Source organism: Taudactylus pleione, unplaced genomic scaffold (genome assembly GCF_031769625.1).
Source record: "Taudactylus pleione unplaced genomic scaffold, aTauple2 ptg000053l, whole genome shotgun sequence".
NCBI lineage: Eukaryota > Metazoa > Chordata > Amphibia > Anura > Myobatrachidae > Taudactylus > Taudactylus pleione.
Window position 1 is genome coordinate 24,217,959 of NW_028284455.1, and position 26,090 is coordinate 24,244,048.

Sequence of the window (26,090 nt, forward strand, 5' to 3'; positions counted from 1 at the left end):
TAATGGAGTGGCCAGCGCAGTCACCAGATCTCAACCCCATTGTGCTGTTGTGGGAGCAGCTTGGCCGTATGGTACGCAAGAAATGGTACGCATTTCACATAATCTCAGTAATAAAATCGACTGCTGATAGAAATTATGGTATGAACTGCGATTTCTCACACAAGTGTCAGAGATGCACAGGACAGTGTGTGGGGCGGTGACAAAGAGAGACAGTTGGGGAGGAAGGCAGGTGTGGAGAAAGTCTTGGGATCGGGAAGAAAGAGAAAAGAGGGGGAGGGAGTATAGAGAGAATGGTGAGGCGAAAGTGTAGGTGGGAGAGAGATGGGGCGACACAGCCTGTAACATGACAGGTAGGAGCTGAGTGGCTGGTAGTTTATCACTCTCCAATTTAATCACTTTCCAGAGCTTAGTACATCTCTCTCCATGGAGAAAAAAAAAAAAAGAGATGGGGTGGTAGTAGTCAAGACAGAGAAAAATAAAAGCCAGGCAAGGCGGGGCACTGTAGCTAGTTCTCTATAAGAGTGATTCTTGCTTCATGGACATTGCTGCTTTGGGTTCTTAAATATACTACTACTAATAATAATTAGTAATAATTAGCAAACTAGTACTTTTCCAAAATACAATTTAAATGTTTATTTATTTTGAGCATTTCCACAAAAAACAACAGCAATTAAATAGTTACCTTTCAACTGCGTCTTCAGAATCCTCTTTATCAGACAGACATTTGTCTACAGCTGCATTCTGTAATACAGAAATTATACATTAATCTTTCATAGAAAAACTAAATTTCCTAACAGCAGGGAAAGATAAGGAGAAAATGTATTTGTTAATATATGTAAAATAGTCTTAAAATACATCATTACATCTGGTGAGTAGTAATGTCACTCTTATAAAATATACATTAAATTAGGTGACTTGTGAAGTCATTTTGAAAACCTCCTGTCATAGCATTGTTTGCGGTTAAGGTAAATCCTAAATGGGTACGACAATCCTTTTATACAATCAACACACACTATCTAATCTTATATCCAATCCAAAACAAATAACTCCTTCCAGGAATAGTGTAGTACTGCTACAGTCAGCCAAGTCAATATATATGGCCTTGGCTCACTGATTTATTGGATCTATGTTATGTTTTTTTAATTTGTTTATGTGAACCAGAACTTTTATATGCACTCATTGGGTCAGCATATTTCTATATCAAGAAATATTCTCTGGAATCTTTTAAAATATATAAATGTATAAATACCTTTATTATTATTTAATTAAAAAGAAAGCATTATCCAAAGATAGGCGAAATATTAAAATAAAGTCTAAAGTGTAAAGAATTGTGTGAAATGATATAATGAAAGGTGCTTCAAGTAATAAAAATTCCTTCGGTCATCGGTCTAATCTCGTGATTAGTTTGTGCCGAGCTAAGTCTATCTTATATTGGGATTATAATGTAACAATTTAAAATTTTGGGCTTGTGTTATATTTATATAATCATGCGTACTTGATAAATTAGATAGTTTTACTAGGTAACTCATTTATTGCTGTAACTTATTTCTCTTCCTATATTACAGTCAGATGGTGTGTCTGACTGTAATAAAGGAAGAGAAATAACAGTTACAGAAATAAATGATAGTTTTATTAAAAGCCACCGCTTACAGCAACAAATGAGTTTTATTAAAAGCCACTGCGCTATAATATAGTATACCGTGTTTCCCCGATAATAAGACCTACCCCGAAAACAAGCCCTACCCTTAAATTTGTAACCCGGTCCAAATTAAGCCCTACCCCGAAAATAAGACCTACCTGAATCTCATTTTGAGCTGGGAAAGCTGCAGAGACCAGCGTTCCCAGTCATGCAGTGAGCGGGTGACGTCATGACGTCACCCGCGCGCTGAGGATCCTGTGCGGCCGCGCCTGCTGGATCATGTTAGATCCAGTCAGCGCGCAAGTGAGAGCGACATCCCGGACGGCGGCGAGTCAGGTAAGTGCACTGCAATAAGGGACACTGCTACAGGGGGGCCTGCAAGGGGGGGGCCTGCATAAGGGTCACTTCTACAAGGGGGCGGCCTGCATAAGGGGCACTCTACAAGGGGGCCTGCAAGGGGGTGGCCTGCATAAGGGGCACTTCTACAAGGGGGCCTGCAAGGGGGTGGCCTGCATAAGGGGCACTTCTACAAGGGGGCCTGCAAGGGGGTGGCCTGCATAAGGGGCACTTCTACAAGGGGGCCTGCAAGGGGGTGGCCTGCATAAGGGACACTTCTACAAGGGGGCCTGCAAGGGGGTGGCCTGCATAAGGGGCACTTCTACAAGGGGGCCTGCAAGGGGTGGCCTGCATAAGGGGCACTTCTACAAGGGGGCCTGCAAGGGGGTGGCCTGTATAAGGGGCACTTCTACAAGGGGGCCTGCAAGGGGGTGGCCTGCATAAGGGGACTTCTACAAGGGGGCCTGCAAGGGGGTGGCCTGCATAAGGGGCACTTCTACAAGGGGGCCTGCAAGGGGGTGGCCTGCATAAGGGGCACTTCTACAAGGGGGCCAGCATAAGGGGCACTGCTGTCAATGATAATTAATATAAGACCTACCCCGAAAATAAGCCCTATGGTGTTTTTTTGAACAAAAAAAAAAAAGACAGTGTCTTATTATCGGGGAAACACGGTATATATATATATATATATATATACACACACACACACATATATACACACACACACAGGAAGTGATTTTTCGCCTCAGTTTACAGAGCATGTAACTTGCTTAGATAATAAACCGCCTTTGTGACGTTCCAACTTTGAACAGAGAACTGCCAGTTAACTGTATCTGCTAATATGACAACTTCCTGTGTCAGGTATGCTTATTTTTACCTAAATGTTAATGAAAATTATAGATAGATAGATAGATGTAGTGAAATGCAAGTAGGATGTGATTTATAACCTCCATAGGCTGATCTATAGCAAGTCACATGAACTATTGGTTATCAACTGTATCTGCTGATATGACATATCACAGTATACTTAAACGGTATATTAAAATTATAGATAGCTATCAAAGGTGAAAAGCAGGTAGGATATGATTTACACAGGTCCATTCATTAAAAACTGCGCTAAAGAGTGGTTATTTTTCACTATAGATCGCAACAGTTCGTTGCAACCTATTGTTAATTTTAGTAGCAATTCATGTAGACCTACCAGGCATGCCTTGTGAAGCGGTATAATGAGCTAATGCGATCAGAGCTTCTCCGTGGACACAACGTTCTTTTCAGGGTTTTTTTCTTTATAATCTTTGCGCATGCGTATACTGATGTGTCCTGCTGCTAGAGAAGCCGCAACGGGGGCTGATGGGAGACCAGGGGGTGGAGCCGTCATCACTCTGGACGCCATAGGTGAGTGTTATTTCTCATCCATCGCATATTAGGAAAATGATTACCGTATCTGAGATCCTTTAGGTTTACTTTTCTCCAGCTTCATGAATCGCGGTCACCATACTACAGTATGGTGACGCGATACATGAATGAAGTAGTGGCGATGCTGGAGAAACATGTTTCCCCATGCGTTACCGTCTCTATGAATAGCCAAGAGCAGAGAATTGCCCTGTTTACCGCAAAACAGGGCTTTTCTCTTCTTTATGAATAGCCCCATAACCTCAACAGGCTGATAAGTGACTTGCTACAGAACTGTCAATGATCAACTGTATCTGTTAATATGTCTTCTGACCGTGCAATGTAAGCTTATTTTAACCTAAATGATAGATAGATAGATAGATAGATAGATAGATAGATAGATAGATAGATAGATATGTGATTTTTTTCCCTCGGAATGCTGATCATGTGACTTGCTTAGAACATAAACAGCCTTTGTGATGTCACTGCTTTGGTAGAAAGGTCACTCATTTGTACAGAATTGTCAGTTATGAACTATATCTGCCAAGGGTGTAGCTAGAACTTTAGGTGGGTGAAATAATTACCACCTACTTTTAAAAGGTAGGTGATAAAAGTAACATCATATTCTGGTCGCCAAAGAAAGTTTGTTCTGTGTTTACACACTGAAATATTTGTAAAGCACAATCATTTGTTTTTAAAGTATTGAAACAATTTAAACAAATTTGCTACCTAATATTTCCCTTGTTACAATGATGAATTAATTACTTGTATATCTGTATTAAAGAGAATTTGAATATATCTATAAAATGAAAAGTAAAAGTTGTTAAAATTTGAAAATATAAAGCAATCACTATTGTAAATAATTCACTTAGTATAACACATGCCAATCACTAGTACATTAATTGTGAATTACATTTCAACCACTATTATAAAGTAAATGTAATAAAATATATAAATAAAATGTCTTCAGCGTTTAAAATAAAACCAACATGGTTAAACTGTCTACATTATAGCATTGAATTTGGTGCCACCTGGTGGGCACTGCAGTTTAGGACAGTTATGTTTTCAGGTGACGACATAAAAAGTAGTGAAATTGCAGTTTTCTCACTGGCCTATAAAAATATAATATATACGTATTCAACTATATAGAGAAGCCAACATATAAAAATGTGCTCTTTCTCCACGGACTTGTACAGTTACGAAGTATCAATTGCATGATATACAGATGTGTCCTCATAAATCTAGCCTCCTTGCTCATTAAACAGCCCTTCTAGTCGTGCCATGCCGTGGCATGGCATGACTTGGTAGCTCTGAGCGTCTTTCTGCGACTTTTTACCTTCAAATGCGTCTTATTCACACAGTGATGTGATTAGGTAGCACAAGCAGCTTCTGCTGATTAAAATGCCTATGTTCTGTGAGCGACTGCGGTTGTATCTGCATGCAAAATGCTACGTTACAGTGTCAGTGGCTGTAACATTGTAACGTTGCATTTTGCATGCAGATACAACCGCAGACGCACATAGGCAAGCTGCATATAATTTTTAATTTTTTTTGCCCCCAAATTCAAAGTAATATTTTGGGGTGTCCTTAAGTGTTTTTTAAACATTTTTGACACAGTTTACCTTTGGGGGACTGTCTGAAGGCTACACGGGGGTTCCTGCAACATTGCACCCCAAAATCAAAATTCTGCACTTTTTTCCGCCTGCTATTCATAGGCGAAACTTTTCTGCCTATTACATTGCATTGACTTTCTGCCTAGGACTTTCCGCACACTCACTTACAAAGCCCTCACCCATTCCTCTCCCATTTACATCTCTGATCTCCTCTCCCTTCACTCTTCTGTCCGCCCTCTTCGTTCACTTAATACACGCCGCCTTTCATGCCAACTGATTACTTCCTCCCACTCCCGCCTCCAAGATTTTGCCCGCGCTGCTCCCCACCTTTGGAACTCCCTCCCTCTCCCCATCAGACTCTGCACCTCTGTACAATCTTTCAAACGAGCTCTTAAGACCCACTACTTCATTAAAGCCTTCCAGCTCTCATCCTAACTTGCTGCTACATCTTCCTTTCTCCCCGCCTACCCCATTCTGTGTCACTCCTGTTAGTCTTCCCCTCCCTTAAAGAATGTAAGCTCTTTCGAGCAAGGCCCTCTACCCTCTTGTGCTTCTCCCTACTGTAATTTAATTTATCTCTTACAACCAACACTCGGCTGCTTATGTGGGCGTACAGGTCGCTAATATAGCAATGTTTATTATACATGTCCATGTCCTCCTTTGTATTGTATTGTATTGTAAGTCACTGGTTACTTATTTGTTCATGTAGTTTGTAAGGCGCTACGGAACACTTGTGGCGCCATATAAATGAAATGATAATAATAATCTCTCCCTTAGTTTTAAACTTCACTTCTATAATGTTGCAGTGTGTGTAATATTGCTGTGAGTCTGACTAATCAGTGTTTGTACTTTAATGACTGTTTGCACCTTGCCTGAACTTTTCTTGCTCTGACTCTAAGACATGTTCACATCTAACATGTGTAAGATCAAAGCCTCTACCCTTAACCATTTATTCAGTGAAATCTGGACATGTGTGACCTTAAAGCTGGTATTATTAGCTCAGATTACTAATAACTGCAATTAAGATGCATCAATGTGTCAATAAAAATTTATTGTTGAAAAAAAAACCATCAATGTGTTAAGCAGAAGACTCAGAGATGAAGAATATTATTTCATCACATTAGAAATGTAGGTCAGAATATATTACATCTCAGACACGGAAAAAAAATTAATGAAAGCTTTACCTTCATGTTATCACAACCCTTAGCTACAAAGGTAAGTTCATGTATGTAGGTCTGGGTAATGTATACCTATTTGGAGGACTTCAACTTTTAGTGATGATACATTATATTTGCCTTTTGTCAACATGCTGGATATTTGTCAGTGCTGATGTGTCTTGATAATGACCCTTAGGGGTCGAAACGTCGACTATATTGATGGTGGAATATCATTATTTTAATAAATCCGATTGAACCATTATTCTTTAGTGCGGTGAGTGCCCTCATCTGGCTATTTTTTTAGCCTCCGTGGATATTTATTGGAGTACCTGTTTGGCCTTTCTCCCTAATGGAGTTGAATGACTTTACTAAGGGATGTGAGTGCTGTATTTCCCAAATTCTTTGTGCTAAAACATGAATTCTAAATACCTAGTACACTATAAGAAAACTAAGACGCAAAACTGCGAGGGGGAAAAGTGTCAAAATTGAGTAAAAAAGTGCATAGTGCGGGAATTGAGCCATATGGCACTAAAAGAAAAAGGTGTATGAGGACACATCTATGTAATCAGAGTCACTCTCCATTTATCACAACTCTAGACCCTTAGCTTAGCTGCTTGTCAGGCTGTCCATTCTGGCTCATTTTTCTAGCTCTCTCCATACCTGATAAATCATCTCTTTACTTCCTTTCTGTCCCTCCCCCTCTCCCTGAACTAGCTCAGGGCTCAATTACTTGTCCAGCAGTTGCATTGGAAGAACTAAGCATATTCGGGGGGCCCAAATGTGCGATCCACCTGTACTAAAATTTGTAGGCATGACAGGAGAAGCCAAACCACGGGAGGATGATACAGCACTAATCTCTAGAGCAGTGGTTCCCAAACTGTGCGCCGCGGCACCCTGGGGTGTCTCAGGACACTTGCTGGGGTGCCTCAGGACACTTGCAGGGGTGCCTCAGGACACTTGCAGGGGTGCCTCAGGACACTTGCAGGGGTGCCTCAGGTTGGTGGTCTAGCACCAAATCAAATTCTTTATGGTCAATGTAATGTATACAGTATATGTGCACAAATAGAAGCACAAATCTATCTACTACTATAAAACCAAACCTAAGGATGACAGGTAAGCACAATTTACTTCCCTGTGCTACTTCTACATTTTTTTCTGAATTTCTCAATACCAAAATTTTGGCTTAGTGGTGCCGTGAAACAATGCTGATGCACTAGGGCGCCATAATTCAAAAAAGGTGGGGAACCACTGCTCTAGAGGAAGTTAAATGGGCTACAATATGATATCAATTGTAGCTTTTCTCTCCCACAGAGAAAAGCTACAATTGAAACCATCTTTATATAAAGGGATATAGGCCCTCATTCAGAGCCACTCGCTAGCGGCAGTACGCTCGTTCCGAGCGATGTTCGCACATCTGCGCATGCATACGGTTTTTAGTACGCATGCGCGAACCAGTCAGTGCGGCCGAAAATCGTTGGTACGCAATATAGCGAGGGCCTGCTATTTTGAGTGACAGAATGAGGCGTATGTGGGTGGTAACAGGGGAAGGTGCTTGAAAACGGGGAGTGGAGATCCGAACGCAGGCGTGCTTAAAGGTCAAAACGGGCGTTTTAAGGGAGTGCATAATTAATACAGCAGCGTCATTGACCACGTCACTTGTTTTTTTTTTAACTCAGAACTGCTCGCAAAATAGCGGTTGAAAACACCAACCACAAGAATAGCGAGCAGTTCATACGCTGTACGATGTACTCGATTAATCTAATAAATAGCGGACATGACGTATGGTGCGTGCGGCCAGGGGGAGTTTTTATCAAATAAACGAGCGTATGTTTTGCTCGCTCGTTCAGACTTAGAGGTGGGAACAGACTGCAATTTGCGAACGGATCATTTGAATAGCCACCCCTTGTTTTTGAACGAACGACCACAAATAGCGAACGGCTCTGAATCAGGCCCATAATTTGTTGTAAGAAGGATTGTTTTCTGCACACTGAAAGTACACAGTACTTGATCCAAGATCTGCACATTTCATCCACACTGCTCATCTGAGCCCAATCCTGATTACAGGATTATTTAAATGTTGCACCTAGTCTGTGGAATTCCCTCCCTCACACAACAAGGCTTCCCTCTAGCCTGCACACCTTCATGAAATCTCGCTTATTCAGGCAAGTTGAAGAGGTAAGATTTAATTTCACCCTTTCATTCCCTACACCAGTGGTTCCCAAACTCTTTTTTGAATCACGGCACCCTACAGTAACAGCATTGTTTTCACAGCACCCCTAAGCCAAACGTTTGCTATTGAAAAATTCAGAAAAAAAATGTAGTAAAGACCTGTCATCCTTAGGTTCAGTTATGTGCTGTTGGACAGGTTTGAGCTTCTGTTTGTCCACATATTTACATTACTGTCACGTCTGAGACTGGAGTAGAGGACGTGGTGGGCCTAAGTTGGGGGAGGAAGCGGAGACGAGGGGCCTGGATATATGTTCTCCTCATCCACAGGTCTGCAGGGATAGAGACACAACACCCGTGGCCCAGAGAGGTTATGCCTGCTTAGGCACAAAGCAATACCCTAACCGTACAGTAATACACCTTGGGCCTGATTCAGACCCACTCGCGAGCGGCTGTCCGCTCGCAAGTGGGTCGATGTTATGCACTGAGCATGCGCACGACGGAGGGAGCTCCGTCGTGCGCATGCGCCAGACGCGACGAGCGAAGGAAAGTCCTTCGCTCGTTGTGTCCGATCAAAGGGGGCGTGCTGTCAATGTTGATTGACGGCACGCCCCCTTTGGTGGGCGTGCCGGGGGCGTGCCTCCCTGACGGGGGCGTTCCCACGGGAACGCCTCCCGTCAGAAGCCGGCCCACTGACATCACTAGTGATGTCAGTGGGAGTGATTTTGGCTCTGATAGAGCCAAAATCACTCCGGAGCTTGCGGTTGAAAACCTCAACCGCAGGCTCCGGCTCGCAATTTCGATGGTCGCGATGGTCTCGACCATCGCGGCCATCACAAAGCACGCTCGTATAGCCTGTGGGTGGTGACCCACAGCTATACGAGCGTCCAGGAGGACGCTCCATGAAAATGGAGCCCGGCCCTCATTCAGAGCGTGCGCTCTGCTCAGAGCGTACGGCTCTGAATGAGGGCCCTTGACACGAGGACCAAATATCAATAAGGATTTCAAGTGGAGAGCGACTCACGGTTACTTGAGAATTCACCAGAGATAGAAGGCACACAGGTAGAGGTGGTATACACTGTAGCACGGATGTTCACCAGAGACGAGAGGCACACAGGTAGAGATGGTAACACTGCTGCATGGATATTCACCAGAGACGTTAAAGGCACACAGGTAGAGATGGTAACACTGCTGCACGGATATTCACCAGAGACGTAAAGGCACACAGGTAGAGATGGTAACACTGCTGCTGTAAGGAAAATAGGAACCTGGACCGGGAACTCACTAAGGCACGCTAGGAGACAACCGTTGTTCAGGCAACTTCCTGTAACCTGTGGAACAGTTATATACCCAGGGGGAACCCTTAGACAGGTGCACAGCATCAGCTGATCACAGACCTATCAGGAAGGAGGATACAGTCACATGGGCCAACTGTCATGGCGGCGCCCATGTCCGGACTTGCGATGCCAGACACCAGCCCACCAGGAAGCCACTGCATGCGGGGAGAATGCTCAGCTTCTCCCCCGCCGTAAGCTGCCAGACCACCCAGGATGACAGGGGAAGCCGGCGGCGCGGTAAGCGGGAGCCGATCCCCGGCTGAGCCCTGACAATTACATTGACCATAATTTGATTTGGTGCTGAACCACCACCCTGAGGCACCACTGCAAGTGTCCTGAGACACCCCAGGGTGCCACGGCGCAGTTTGGGAACCACTGCCCTATACAATACTTCACAATTTCTACCCTCTACACAGCTCACACAAAACATGCATGTGTTCTTTCTACACTTAACATGTTGACTCAATCCAACACTATTGTATGACTGGGTTAAATAGCCCCACAAAGCAGTTTCCCATTGCAATATAGATATACCAATATGTCCCAATATGGACCAATATATGGTCCTAAACCTCATATCAAATACTTATTGTCCCATAGATTGGAAGCTTGCGAACAGGGCAATCTTTGTCCGTTAATACTCAGTCTTGTTTCCTTATTCAAGTTTACAATAGGTAATTACTTATGTAGCTATTTTTGGAATACAGACTTATTATGAGTTATGTGGAAAAAAAAAACTGTAGGTTATAATCCCAGATATTGTATCTACTTAATGTATAATAAATTAATATAACCTTCTTTTCCACTCATGGCAGAATACCAATTAGTAAAAGAGTCAATACATTAAAAAAAAAGGAGGTGTATTGAGGCATTAAGGACATAAAGTGTGAGTACACACAAAACTTGTGATTTCTTACAGATCAGTTGCAATCTTTTACTGAAAAAACCTCATCATCTAAACATAACCATAGCTAGTAAATATGTACATTACACCACAACCTGTACTAGATTATGGACCATGCTCTGCCTATCCACCAGCAACTAGGAGGCCAAAAGAGGCATTTGCATAGCTTTCTTGTAATGGGATAGCATATTATAGCGCTCAACTTAGCATAATGAAACTCTGGGAATGGAAGTCAAGAGGAGACTAGGGCAGTGGTTCCCAAACTGGGAGCCGTGGCACCCTGGGGTGCCTTAGGTCACTTGCAGGGGTGCCACGGGTTGGTGGTCCAGTACCAAATAAAATTAATTTTTAGTCAGTGTGACAGGCAAAACCAGTGCTGGCTGCTGCCAATAAAAAAAATATGTGGACAAAAAAGAAGCATAGCCCTGTCAACCACCACATAACTGAACCTAAAGGTGACATATAAGCACAATTTACTTATTGAGAAAATAGGAAACTTTTTCCCACGGAGGGCTGTGATACTCTGGTGCGCCGTGATTGGAAAACGTTTGAGAACCACTGGACTAGGGGGTAAATGTAATAGGCTGCGGCTTTGAGACATTGAGGCTTTGAGTCTTTTAGTAGGCAAAACCAGGTAGTCTAGCATGGGATTCGCCGATGTCTCAAAGCCACAGCCTATTACACTTACCCCTACTTATCTATATCCCTTTCTTTTTAAATGTATATAAATTTTATCTATGTACATTATCCCGTTCGTTCAATTAAGGTTACCTCTGAGTAGGAGCAGGATGAGAGAGCTAGATACTACGGAGGGCTGAAAATTAATGAGACTGCCTCTGTTTTTCTGTCCCATAGGTAGATATGGCAACGCTATGCTGGTTATTGTGACATTGTGTAGCTCATACATCGATTTGTCTGAACCTGCGGTTGGACTGCCATAGTCTTCTTTGTTTGGTCACAGCGAGTGGAAGATCTTGTGTTAAACTTGGAAAAAGCGGAAATATTTCCATACACTGGACTGTTTGGATTCCAGATCAGAATGACGAATCCACGATTCGTCACAATCAATGCCAGGAAATCAGGTGTCCTCTCTCTTGAACAGTGTGCTTGCACGATTCAACTCGGCATCACATCTGGTCTTCTGAGAGATCTCTGGGTACTTGGCACACACGTGATGCATTTTCAGTTCCTTTTGTCACAATATGCTGAACCAGTTCAAATGAGATGCCAGTGAAGCCGAAAGTTCACATAAAGTTCACCTTCTGTCATTTTGCAGCATCTCCGCAGCTTTGGCAATGTTGACATCTACCCTCTTTGAAGTGCTTCCACCACCGAAATACTGCAGCACAGCTAATTGTTTCTCCAAAGTATGCTTGTCGTAACGTTTCACGAGTTTAATTTCCGCTTTTTCCAAGTTTAACATAAAATTCAATCACACATGTCTGACGTAATCTCACAGACACGTCATCCTCATCCGTGATGACGAAATGTACGAAGATCTTCCACTCCCTGTAACCAAACAAAGAAAAAACTATGGCAGTTCAACTGCAGGTTCTGACACATTGATATAGAAGCTTCACAATAACCTGCAGAGTGTTGTCACGTCTACCTATGGGACAGAAAAACAGAGGCAGTCTCATTACTTTTCAACCAGCCCTTGTAGTTTAGATCCTCCCCATTCATTGACCACTCTGTGAATGATCCGGTCCCCTTGCCCCAGCCGGGGAGGAATAAAATACCCAGTATACCGTCGCCTTGTGATCAGAGCGTGCGCACTGCTGCGAATGAGAGGAGCTCACAGCCTTCAGTCATAGGGGCTGACTCGGAGTTGGGCGCAAAGCAAAACAAAAGCAAGTAACTTTGTACCTGAATTAGCCATGTTGCAGTACAAGGGGTGCAAATACTTTTTTTTTCTTCTTTTTCACCCAGGGAAAAAACTGGCAGCTTTTGGACGTAGGCCACCAATGCTGGACAGCTTTATCTTTACATTTTAATTTGGACATGCCCCTTTCAAATCAAAATCTTACAGCACATTTATATCTGCCCCACCTGCGGTACAACATGGTGCTGCCAAGGTGCAAAGTTACTTGCTTTTTTTTGCTCCCAGAATCAGCCCCATTGTGTGTATCTGCAGTGCGAGTCCTTCTCGACATTAGCAGTTAAGGGGTTAAAAACCAATGCCCATCATTTCAGTTTAGGATGTGTGTTCCATTTTGGTATAGAAATCTGAAAGCAGTATGCATAGTTCTCATCATTATTCGGTTTCTAAGCAGTTAACCTAACCTTTTTCAGCCATTAAGCCTGCTACTGTAATCTATATGCATAACCTTACAAGTATGAGATTCACAGAGACTAATAGTGAAACTGAAATAGATTCCTCCTTAGAATCTGCCTAGAGCAGAGATCACTATAAGGTGTAGGTGGCTTTATGACCACCAAGCTATTACTGCACACTTCTCAACACGGACAATTACCTTTGTCCTTTGAAGCTCTGCTTGGAGACATCCGCATTCTTCCTGAAGCAATTTTACTTCTTGCTCCAGTGACCGGATTTTCAACTCACTGTTGAGCTTTTCAATCTCCCAGTCAGTAGGAGTCTTGCTTAAACTTTTCATCACTGTAAAAAAAATAAAGGTTAATTCATCCTGAACAGAAATGTTCTACAACACAGTGAATACACTTGTATCAGGTTTTATTAAAAAAAAAAAAAAAAAAAAATAGGTATAAAAAACAGCAAGACAGAGAACAATTAGTCTGCTCTTCCCTGCAGTCATGCACTACCTGGTGCGTCTATGTCGAACGTTAAGATACCTTACTTCAAACAGCATGCAATTTGCGGAAACAGACACTTCATTTGCCGCGCTATGTGGCGACAGCTGCTGCTGTCTATGGGAAACTGCATGTAACAGTCACTTCAGGTTACCACTAAGGATAAGGGGCAAACAGTTCACTCCTGCTTCATCAGTTTTATACGATGATGTGCGTGAACGCCAGATTACAAATATATTTCATCACACAGGACTTTAAATTGGGTTAGCTCAAAAAGAATAGGATTGCACCACGGAGCACCCCTCTTTCTTCTTCTTACAAAAAAAAAAGCTTTGAAAAAATTTCAGTGAGACATCGGACTTGCATCTAATTTACACATTAGATGTGGTTTTCAGATGTGAACTGCAAGCTTTATCATATTACAGTTTGGAGGGTAAGAACTACAACCCCCTTAACTGCCAAATCACACGGCAAATTTACTTTGCGGCTTTCCTATCTGCAGTGCCTTGCAAGGTGTACTGTGCCTGGCTTGACAAATGCCAATCCGGCCAGGCTCACTTGTGGTCATTAGATTTAAAGTAGTAATAGAAAGATTTAAAGTAGTAATAGAAAGAATAGCTGCAAAGAATTGTACAAGCTCCAACATGAAGAATACTCACTCATGGATTGTCAGTGCATGCTACCACAGTAAGTTGCCCTAAATTTGACCTTAACCAGTGTTTACCAGGAGGGGCTCAGTAATAGTAAGCATTGGTTTGGTATGCTCCAGGTGTGTGGACAGGATAGCAACATTGTCAGGCTGCCCCTAGAGAACCAAACTCAGTGCATAGTATGTTGGGCTGTTATGGATTGTAAAGGAGGGATGATAGTAAACCTCCATTAATACATCAATACATATAGAAGTCTCCAAGCCGTAAATATGATTTAATGTGAGGCTTTGCCTTTAGAAAGCAAATGGAAACTTACAGTTTGGTGAAAGGAGTTTTAGGCCCAAATTCAATTAACTGCAATAAGCTGCTTTTTGTCAGAAAACTGCTTATGGTGCAAATTTATACTTATCGGGCAATCTTATTAGTTGCGTTTTTTGCATCTTCGAAATCTCCAAAATTGGCAAAAAGTTTTCATGACCACCAGAGCAGGTTATAAGTTGTGGAAAACGGGTTGGGCACCCCGATGCCAGCATCTCGACAGGGATAGGATACCAACATCTGTTGGTAAGTATTCTAACCCTACCCCTAACCCTCCCCACACCCTAAAGCTAACCGCCCTCCCCAGTTCCGTAAACCTAACCCTCCCTTGTGCCTAACATGAATCCTCCCCCCCTAGTGCCTAACCCTAACCCCACTTATTAATGTTGGGATGCTGGCGCCGGGATTCTGACAGGTGTAAGGATTCCGGTGCCTGCATTGTGAGCGCTGATATCCCTACAACCGGAATTTTAACTAATTCCCTGCAAAATCCGTATTTCAAAAGGTAAAAATGTCGGGACTTGGTGCAGAACCCCTTGAAAACCCCCTTAAAGACCAATTAGGACAAAAAAAAAATTTTTGATTATCATAATTTGGACATTAATGACATGTTATTTTTGGGGTCAACATTTTTTTTATATTGAAAATGGGTTTAAAGTAGTGGGTCAGGTATTTTAGGTGGCTATATTGATGGGACATGTGTTTGAAACATTGCAGGTGGCTGCACCAGGTGTATTTTTAACATTTTATAATAGTGCTCTAAATGACACAAAAATACTTGTACCCATTTTAATATACCCCTTATTTAACTGCAGCATTTAGTTTGCTCAAAACATTTTGGTTACTACAATTTTTCCACTGTTATAGCAAAACAGCCATTTTACAAATTTAAGAACTTTTTTTGGGGTACAGACAGATTTCCCCATTTTCTTATATACTTTTTTCGCCAATTACACCATGGACCGTTTTAGGGAGAATGCCGCATCGTGACTTTTGGAATTGGACTGTGCATAGGCAAAAGACACAAAATTATCGCATACAAAGTCCTGAAGTGTGCAAAAAAACGTAACATACGTTAGGTTTTCGCATTATCACGGCTAACTGAATTCGGCCCAAAATGTTACTTGAGGGGATGCTTCCTTTAAACTAAGTGAACAAGAATTAAATCAGCTGCGTTCACATATTGTACTACAGAGGAGTTTTAAAGTCTCATGAGATGGGTATGACCAAAGTATCATTATGTTTTGGACTGCCGTCCTATTCAGCCCTACTCCATTGGAGTTAGATCATAGGCAGTATAGGTGGGTAGTCTTTTTTTACAAACTTTTAGGCTCTTAACTTCGAGAAATATCAGGCCTGGCATAAGACATGTACAAGCTGAAGACAGGACTGCAATGAATTATAGTGCCCATTGCTGATGTTTTATTATAACCATCTGTAGATCTTACCAGCTAATGGTTTATCCCACTGACTGGAACACACACCTTTTTGAACCCCTGATGTGCAAACCCACAGCATGCTGCAAGTTATGGATTATACATTTGGACCGCAAGCTCCAGTCCTTGTAGTGAAGGCACATATAACATATGTAATACGTACCTTGGTGTGTCTCTAGTTCTGATTTCACTTGCAGCAGCTCCACTTCTTTTGATTGCAACTGCTCATTCAGATTCCTTGTACAATCAATTTTCTCCTCCTGTACACAAGAAATATTCACGATGACTAAAAATCTTAGGTTTGTAAGAGTTTGGGTAGTTAAAGAAAAAACTTGAAGAATCATAGATAGACAGTAAATAGAGTATTTGGAGAGCATGGGCAGCTGATGAAGACAAATAAAATACACAAGACTGTGCGCCTGATTCAGACCCGGTCGTTAAGCTGCGCTCGCTCGGGGCGATTATCGCACATCTGTGCATGCATATGCGTCAAAGTACACATGCACGAACCAGTCACTGCGGCCGGGAATCGTGCGCTCGTAGTACACAGACTGGACACTACTTTGAGTGACAGATCGCGCCGTTTGTGGGTGGCGACAGGGGAAGGTGCTTGTGAAAGGGGGAGTGGTGCTGCGAACGCAGGCATGTCTGAGCGTCAAAACGGAGTTTAATGGGTGTGCATAATTAGCAAAGTAGCGTCACTGAACACGTCACTTGGTTGTATTTTAGCCTGAACTGATCGCAGTGCTTGCGGTGGGGTAGGGGCTACCTCAAGGGCTGCGAGCAGCTACAATGGGTCTCGAAGTTACCGATTATTCATACACTTCCTGGAGATGACGTGTGTTAAGAAAGAAAAGTGGGCGTCTTTACACACCAGCGGGCGCTCACTGCCGTCGCTCTCTAAGACATAGAGGGCGTACTTACGCCACACAGTGCGATCGCGGAATTTGCATACCAGTTTGCTTTTGGCAGCGAACGATCATGGCTTAGCGGGCAGGTCTGGATCAGGCCCTGTATCCACAGTGCAATGTGGAGGTTTATGGTACATTTAACCAAGCTGGCTTAATACACAAGTGTCATTCATTGATGCTTAGGACTAGATATAACTTCCATCTGTAAAACCTAGACATGTAAAAAAGCAAATAAAAAAAAATAAAAAAAAACCATAACGTTGATCATGAGTAATCTAGTGTCGCAGGGTGTAGCATAGGATTTGCGGCATAGAAGCTGAATGAAAATCATTTGTACAATTGCACAATAAGTATTTTGATTGAAAAAAAGTGTGTGTTATTTTTTATTGTAATAGTTACCATGGCAATCAGTTTCTTTTTCAGACTGTCCCGCTCAATGCAAATCTCGCGAAAGGCACTATAAGCTTTGTTCACTTTGTCACTTTCCCCCATACCTTGCTCTCCACGATTTCCACAAAGCTAGAAAACAATGGAGCAATCAGATCACTATTCACAGCTTAGTGACATAGGTAAATATTGACACCCATTAATTATCTTTTATTTATGAAGCGGTGACAATATACAAGATAAACACAAACAAATTACATAGAATGACAAAACAGAAGGCTAAAATGGTCCTGCCCAAATGAGCTTGCAATCTAAGAGGTGTGAGGAACCCTCGATACATAAAGGTGGGCCATACATCAGAACTGCGATTCCCTGATGCCGATCAAAAATGCTAATGGTCGGCCATTGATGACCACCGTTGGCTTCGGAATGGGAAAACGCAGTATGTTTAAAATTCTCAGGCTCGCCGGTTGCGACCATTTTTTGGTCAGAAAGCTCCAAGTTTCTGACAGGGCTCCAAGTTTCTGACACGCAAACACTGGTTCGATAATGTTTGTCTATGCTAAAATACAGACATGGAAAGAACTCATAAAACCCACTCTGCACCGTATGCTAAGATTACAAGTGGGCCCCTGGTTATTAGACTTAAAAGATCATTCACAAAACCATACTGACACTGATTCATCAATTTTGTACCATATTTTCAGAATCTCATTCTCTCAGAGGGAAGATGTACTAAGCCTTGTAGAGAGATAAAGTGGAAAGAGGTAAATTACCAACCAATCAGCCTCTTTCTTTACATGCTGTGTTTGAAAAATGTTAGTTAGTAGCTGATTAGTTGGTACTTGCTCTCTCTTCAAGGCCTAGTACTTCTACCCAGAGTCTCTTCATATAATTTACTATTGCCCTCACACTTTTTTTTGGAAGACTGGTACCCAACCTGCTTTCCATGAATACTGTGACTGACCTGCTTATTATTATTATTAAGTTACTTATATACCGCAGCATTGGTAACAAGCAGACTACTTGTTTGCAAATGTATTTATTTTTTAACACAAGAGGATGGATGCTATCTGGGCCAGGTGCATTAGATGTTTTTATCTTGTAAGGTGTAAATGTGCCTCCATCTGTGTTAAGTAATGGTGTTTATAGACTACTGCTATACAACTCATTCCCAGAATTTTTTTTGCCGGTATGCAATAAGAGCATCTATGTTTAATATGTTGACATTCACAATGTCGACAGCAGGTCAACATTGATGATGTCAGCATGGTTGACATCACTAATGTTGACAAACAATGACATCATCAAAAATTACGGCATTGCCATAATGTGGGCATTTACAATAGGGTTAGGTGGGGCATTACAGTGACGACATGATGAATATTGGCATGTCGACATTACAACCATGTTGAAATAATGACGGACAACATTGTGAACATCGACAAAGAAAATATAGCACACCGTTTTATTCCTCCTTCGTGAATACAGATGGAAAAAGCAACATATTTTACAGTTCAGAATTCTTTTTATTTAATTTCTACAACTGTTTTCTCTGTTTACCATTTAGTGGCCCAATATGATCAGTTTTATCTTCTTGCAGCGAATATGACTGAAAAAACTTTTTGGAAACAGACTTTGTCTCAGCTACAGTACAACCTTTGCTAAACGTATTTTCCTTTTTAGGAACTTTGCTACGTTCCTTGTATTTCCAAGATGACATTTCATTCTCTTAAGTCAAACAATTTAATTGATTGCTTCAATACTTTTTTTGTTTATTTTTTAATAATTAGTTATGAGAAAAAAGTTGCCATATTAAGTAATTGTAAATGAATTTACATTATTTGAACATATTCACATTAGAGCTCTGTCTGGGCTATGCGTATTTGCATATTTCTTAATGTATAACTTAATGTGTGGAAATTATCTTGATTAAGTAGTACACAACTGTCCACTGGTCAGGGTAATAGGATAACAGTAGGGTCTCAGTAAGGAAGTAGCTGAATACATCCATGGTTACACGCTGAATAAAGCAGAACATCTTGGACATGAGCCATCAAAAGATGTCTCCAGGGTAATTTTGCGAGTATACATGGGCTTCCCCTCTGCTGAATATAGTTTTTGTACTTATAGTACATTAATTATCACTGTAAATTTTTGGTAACTGCTGTTTTGGGAAGAATGAAATGAGCACACATATACTGTACAAATACTGAATAACCAAAACAGTAGAGTATTCACTTAATGAATCATCTTATAGCTTCAAACAGATGTGTTCTCACACACTATTGCTGCAGTCACACCAAACAGCCCCTCTTTCTGCGCCAGATCCAATGCGACTCTGCTTGCGCAGAGCGTATTTTTGCCCTGACTAAAACACACCAGGAGATATGCGGATTAAATTGATGTGCAGCACTGGTATATCTGTGTGTGACTGAGTCTGAATCTGTGTACGAACTACAAAGTACTACAATGGAGAGGCCGCAGCTTATTTCCACGCCAAGTACAGTTGTGCTTCGTTTACAGACTCAGATGCACAAAGATATCAGGTTGAGATCTGGTGATTGATGGCCATTGCAGAATATTCCACTTCTTTGCCTTAAAAAAACTCCTGCGCTGCTTTCGCAGTAGGTTTTGGGTCATTGTCCATCTGTACTGTCAAGCGCCATCCAATAAACTTTGCAGAATTTGGCTAAGTCTGAGCAGACAATAAATTCCTATACACTTCAGAATTCATCCGGCTGCTTCCGCCTTCTGTCACCACATCAATAAGCACTAGTGACCCAGTGCAATTGGAAGCCATGCAAGCCCATGTCATCACAATGTCTCCACCGTGTTTAACAGATGTTTAAGTATGCTTCGGATCATTACATACTTTTTTCTTCTCACCATTCTGGTACAGGTTGATCTTAGTTTCTTTCATCTGTCCAAAGAATGCTGTTCCAGAACTGAACTGGCTTTTTTATTTTTGTAAAGTCTAAGTGGCCTATTTATCTACACTAAAATAACATTTTTAAGGATATCACTGATATCTCCTGGTTAAGTCAGTCTGTGTTAATTTCCACACTGCAGAATTGCCGCAGCTGGAATCAGTGCTGCGCACGCGCCAATTTTGTGAACGTAACGGCGCATGCACAGCACTGACTACAGCTGCGTTAATTTAGAGCAGATAGGGAATATTATCTATTTTCTGAAAAGTCGTCATCGCAACAATGACAGCTGTTCGGAATAGATACCTATGGAGAGGACGAATGATCAATTCCTCCGGGAATTAGGTAGAACTCCATGTGAGTTCTAAACTTAATTACCTCCAATTGATTTTTTTTTAGTAATGATGAATAGGCCCCTAAGTCTGGCCTTTCTACTCTTGAGTCTTATGAATGGTTTGCACCTTGTGGTGAACCATCTGTATATGGTCTTTATGGTAGACTTGGATAATGATATACCATCCCGGAGAATGTTTTCACTTGGCTGCATGTTGTCAAAGCGGCTTTTATTACCATGGAAAGGATCCTATGATCATCCACCACTGCTGTCTTCCGGGGACGTCCAGGCCTTTTTCTGTTGCCAAACTTACCACACTGGTAAGGATGTACCAAATTGTTGATTTAGCCACTCATAAGGTTCCCGCTATGACTCGGTTGGATTTTTCTTGTTTTTGCAGCCTAAGAATGACCTGTTCACTTGCATTGAGAGCTCTTTTGACGGTATGTTGTGGGTTCACAGTAAAAGCTTCCAAATGCCACACTTGGAATCAACTCCAGATCTTTTGTCTGCTTAATGGATTTAGAAATAATGAGGAAATAGCCCACACCTGTCCATGAAACAGCTTTTTGAATCAACTCTCCAATTACTTTTGGTCCCTTGAAAAACTGCTGTAATTCCTAAACCCTCAAATTTGGATGTGAATACTCACATATTAAAGCTGATGGTCTGCACTGTAAAATCATATTATAGAACTGTAGCTTGAACATGTTGCAGAACTCCCCTTTAGTTGGATATTCTAGCACAGGCCTTGCCAATCTGTGGCTCTCTAGCTGTTGTGAAACTACAAAACCCAGCAACTCTCACCGATCAGCTGGTAAAGCATGCTGGTACTTTCAGAAGTTTCAGAACAGCTAGAGAGTCAGAGGATGGCCAGGCCTCTTTTAGCACTTAATGTAATGTCTTTGCCATCATAGTGTTTTCCCAATTTAAATCTAGATAAAAAAATCATTCATAAGGAGGACCTAATTTTCTTTGAGGCTCCCACTATAAAAAAATATTTATTTTCCAATGATCATCACTTTTAGTGTACCACCTAACCCCAGTAATCTCCTCTTTTACGCTTCCAACTCCCGTCTACACAGACACCAACCAGTGCTAGCGCAATGAGTAGCCAAACCTCTACATACTGTTAATGGACCTCAGTGTTGCCAGTTGCTCATTTAGACACACAACCTGGCTTCCAGATGAACTTACTCACACATAAATATAGCACAGGATACACACCAGGTGGCATTACCAACCATAGATCCATCTTGACTACAATTTATTTAAACTATATACATGTTCTAAAATGAAAAGTGCTGAACATCAGTTAGCTGTAGCGAATTAATGCAATATGAGAGATTTCTATGATCAAAGGATGAACGCAAATTGAAAGACTGCAGTCAAATGGAGTTCAAATTCAATTCTGGAAGGCATCATTTCTAAATATTAAATGTGGGTATGTGTACAAACATTCTGTAAGCTCAGAAGGTAGACCATATGGAGGACTGTATCCTCTGTATTCTGAAGAACATCTTGCATAATGCTTATTCCCAATATTTCCAGTTGTGAATAATTGTTATTTTAATGACATTTCATTGAAGCTAAGAAACATTTACTGGCTTGCATCCTGTGACTTCCAGATAAACACCAAATGCTAAGCCATTTTTAGACTGTCCTGGGGTTGATCCCAGTGTTCAAACTCACTTCCACCTTTTTCACATCGCAAATGCCGGGTTGCACCTGGGATTTCTACACACGTCCATCCCGGGTACGACCCCTTTCAGACTGGCGGCCCGACCTGGCAATAATGCTGAGTCGATGACGTCACCGCCATAACTGCTGAGCCGGCGCTCAGAGATGAGATCATCTCCAATCACCAGCTCTTCCTATGCAGTGAACGGGACCCGGGTTAACCGTTCACACTGAACTGTGAGCCGGGTTGAACTTGTGCTCAACCCTGCTCGTTACCCGATTGAAATGCCAGGTCGCTTCACCTGGGTTATTTCAACTGGGCCCTTTCACACTGGCAGTAACTCGGGTTATTTGCTGGCAGTGTGAAAGGGGTATAAAAAGGAGTGTCTCGTGATTTTCTCATCCCCTGCCGGTTCACTGTCCTTGCAACAAACAGGGGACAGCACACTGCACTACAACTAATGAAGAAATCTGTTCAAGTGTCTATTTCATCTGAATGTCCTTCAAACATCACACTTTAGATTCACTTCCTGTATTTCAGGTGGCAGCCGTTTGGTCTCCAGGGAGACCTGTTGTTTATGAAGTCTCAATAATAATGGAATACTAAAAAAGGGTGAGAAAACAGGTGCTCTCTAGTGAAATCATTTCTGAAGTTTAGTTTTGAGACATTAAATAAATATGCGTATCGCAACATAATGAAAAACTTGCTCATCAAAAGTGGTCTTTAAAAGGAACCAGTGGGGACATCACTCCTAAGCTTTAAACACAGGATTTACCAGGACGTACTTGTCATCCTGTGCAGAAGCAGCGCCCTAACCATCGGAGATGTGCGTTCATTCTCGGATGAACATACACGTACAGCTCTGAATCAGGCCCAAAGATTTTTGATATTTCATGCTACTTTTGATTTTTGAATATTTTTAATTACTGGAGGTGGTAGGTTTTTTTTTTATCATAATACAAGTTATTTTTTAACCCAATAATAATTTAATATAAAGTGTGCCCTCAAAAAATTAGTACTTTGGTTCTCCTTTCAAAAATCTGATCTATTTCTTACTCATGTTGAGCCTCACCACACATTTATATGCACAAACATTTGCAAAGCTCTTGAATCTGGTTCTATACTAATAATTAACATTTTACTCCATTACATATTTACTTTTATATCCTGTGAGGGAATCTATATAAATGCACTAGGAGGAGCCAGTAGCAGGCTATAAGTGATGGTGAAAATGAGAGATATGGTAAGAACTTACCCTTGTTATCTCTATTTCTATGAAGTCCTTTGGTTTCCACAGGATACCTTGGGGTATAGGCGATGCCGGAGTCATCAGGCACCTCAGAGTTAAATTTGCAGCTCCCAGGATGCACTGGGATCACTCTTTTAAACCCCGCCCCCAGGCAAAGGTACCCTCAGTTACGTAATGAGCCATAGGCCGGAGGAGGATATATAAAAAAAAAAAAAAAAAAAGGAAGGAGAGGAGAAAGTCTGGAACATACAAGACTCCCATACTCACAAGAATGGAGACGGAAAACCGGTGACCAGAACAAAGCCCAACTGCAGCACAGGTGCGACAGGATGGGAGTCCTGTGGAACCCTATCGACTTGATAGAAATAGAGATAACAAGGGTAGGTTCTTACCACCTCTCTTATTTTCTACTTCAGGGTCCATAGGGTATCCACAGAACACCTTGGGGATGTCCCAAAGCAGTCCATTCAAGGGCAGGGACGCTCCTGTGCAGGAAGGAGAATCCGCCGCCTGAAGGAAGCATCCTGAGAAGCGAAGGTATCAAATGCATAATACCTCACAAAAGGTATGGACAGAAGACCACGTGGCCGCCTTGCAAAGCTGCATAGCAGAGACGCCACGGTGAGCTGCCCACGAAGGACCCGCAGCCGAGTAGAATGAGCAATAACAGAGGGCGGTACTGGAAGGCACTCATGACCGTAAGCCTCAGAGATTGCCATGCGAATCCACCTTGCCAAAGTTGGTTTATTGTGGAAACCATAAAGGACAAACAAGGAGTCTGATTTCCGAAGGGAACTGGTACGGTCCAGTGAGGCCTCACCTGCCGAAAGGTCTGGAGACTTTCAAGGCCAGCACTATGATTTCCTCATTAATGCGGAAACTAGACAACACCTTAGGAAGGCGGCCAGGGTGAGTCCGAAGCACCGCCCTGTCCAGGTGGAAAAAATAAAAAATAAATCAGAAAATATGGGCGACAGGAGAGAGCCCCCAAATCTGACACCCTTCTGGCCGAAGCAATGGCCAGAGGAAACACAGTCTTAGCAGTAAGTCATTTGAAATCCACTGAGCCCAGGGGTTCAAATGGAGGTCCTTGTAGAGCCCTAAGAACCACAGCCAAATCCCAAGGATCCACTGGAGGGACAAAGGGAGGCTGAATACGAAGAACACCTTGCATAAAGGTGCGGATATCAGGAAGAGGAGCAATCCTACGCTGAAACCACACCGACAGGGCCGAAACATGCACCTTCAGTGAGGCAAGCTGGAGCCCTAAATCTAAACCCGCTTGCAGGAAAGCCAGGACCCTGGATATCCGAAACACCTGGGGATTGTACCCCTTAGGACAACAACGATCAAAGTAGGTATGCCACACCCTGTGGTAAATCCTGGCAGAAGCCGGTTTTCGAGCTCTGAGCATGGTGTTAACCACCGAGCCAGAAAAACATTTGGACCTTACGAGAGATGTCTCAAGAGCCACAACATCAAAGACAGATGACCCAGGTCTGTGCAAAGTCAAAGACCTTTAGACAACAGGTCCGGAGTGTCGATGGGGAGACTCTGTATATCTGAGTACCAGTGACGTCTGGGCCATGCTGGACCCAACAGCATGATCGTGCCCCCCGTCCTCTTTGAACTTCCGAAGGACCCGAGGAAGAAAGGAGAACGGAGGAAACAGGTATGCAAACTGGAAGAAAATAGGAATGACATATGTGTGGACCCGCACATGTGTCAAAAGGTGGGACTGCGCTCCGTGAGTGGTATGCAACTCTCAGTGTTTATCAATGAATGAGTCTGAAACACTCTGATAATCTTGTCATGTGATATATTTATTGGTAATGTCAATCACAAGTATATATGATGGGTGTGAGTAGAAAAGTAGGGGAACACGAGGGGAAGGGGGTGGGAGATAATGTAATGGACTGGTATGGATTAAATAAGAGTTAAGCTGGAAATTGTTGGTTAGTGAACCGTTCAGTAACTGGCAAATGTAGGATTACAGAGGGAGGGCGTCCCACACCCCACTGTACCTAATGAATCAACCAAAGTCAAAGTCCAAAATATATGTTCAATCAGACCAAACAGTGGTCTGTTGATAGTCTATAATAATTAAAATCCTGGTGAGGCCCCACCTTGTGGTGATAGTAAAGTTGGTCCTGCTCCTGTCCTTTCCCGAAGGTCCCCGTCCCCTCTTGTCGCTGCCGATGGTAAGGCCGTATTCCGGTAGCCGCTGCTAATGCAGCTATAGGCTTGTTCCCCGCAAGGTCCACTTGACTGACAGAGCGTCTACAAGAAGAGTTGTAAAATACAGAACAAGGGAGCACATATAGAATAAAACAAATTTTGTTTAATATAACATGAAAAAAAAATCACTATTAAATAATAACAATAAAATAAATAGAAACAAATGTCTGTAGACAATAAATGCCACTGATTGGTCTCAAGTTTCCGGCATAGAATTGACACTTAGATAGTGAGATGTTCCAATTAGTATTATATTGTGGCAAAAATGCCAAATAGTTCACGTGCTCACTCTCCAAGGACTTTATCTCACCACCAATGTTTATCACAAAAAAGCTGCGGTGGGAGAATGGCCTCTGTGTATTACACTCCCCGGCTGAATACAATGTAGCAGCGGTCCCAAAAGAAACACATCCACGGCCTAATGTAATGTGGAGGGAGACTCAGCTTATGCTGTGAGCAGACATGCACAGTTCAGCGTCCAAGGTATCTCAGCAATCACAAGTTAAATGTCCAGAAGCCGTTATTATTGTCCAAAACAGATCTTAATGCATTTCTCCGTTATGTATATCCAACGGTTTCATCAGAAGGTGTGGTACCATCTTGTCCAGGTCAGATATTTAAACTGGCATTATCCAATGGTATT

The 26,090-nt window shown here is 42.2% G+C and overlaps 1 protein-coding gene across 1 annotated transcript in view; it reads right to left on the reverse strand.

Moving 5' to 3' along the window:
* Window positions 1-26,090, reverse strand: part of AZI2 (5-azacytidine induced 2) — a 106,639-nt gene that overhangs the window by 48,389 nt on the left and 32,160 nt on the right. The window contains exons 3-6 of the mRNA XM_088462754.1: window positions 17,028-17,147; window positions 15,881-15,977; window positions 13,019-13,161; window positions 683-741 (exon numbers count right to left, since the gene is read on the reverse strand). Coding sequence (XP_088318880.1) covers window positions 683-741; window positions 13,019-13,161; window positions 15,881-15,977; window positions 17,028-17,147 — 419 coding nt within the window. The remainder of the gene's footprint in view (window positions 1-682; window positions 742-13,018; window positions 13,162-15,880; window positions 15,978-17,027; window positions 17,148-26,090) is intronic.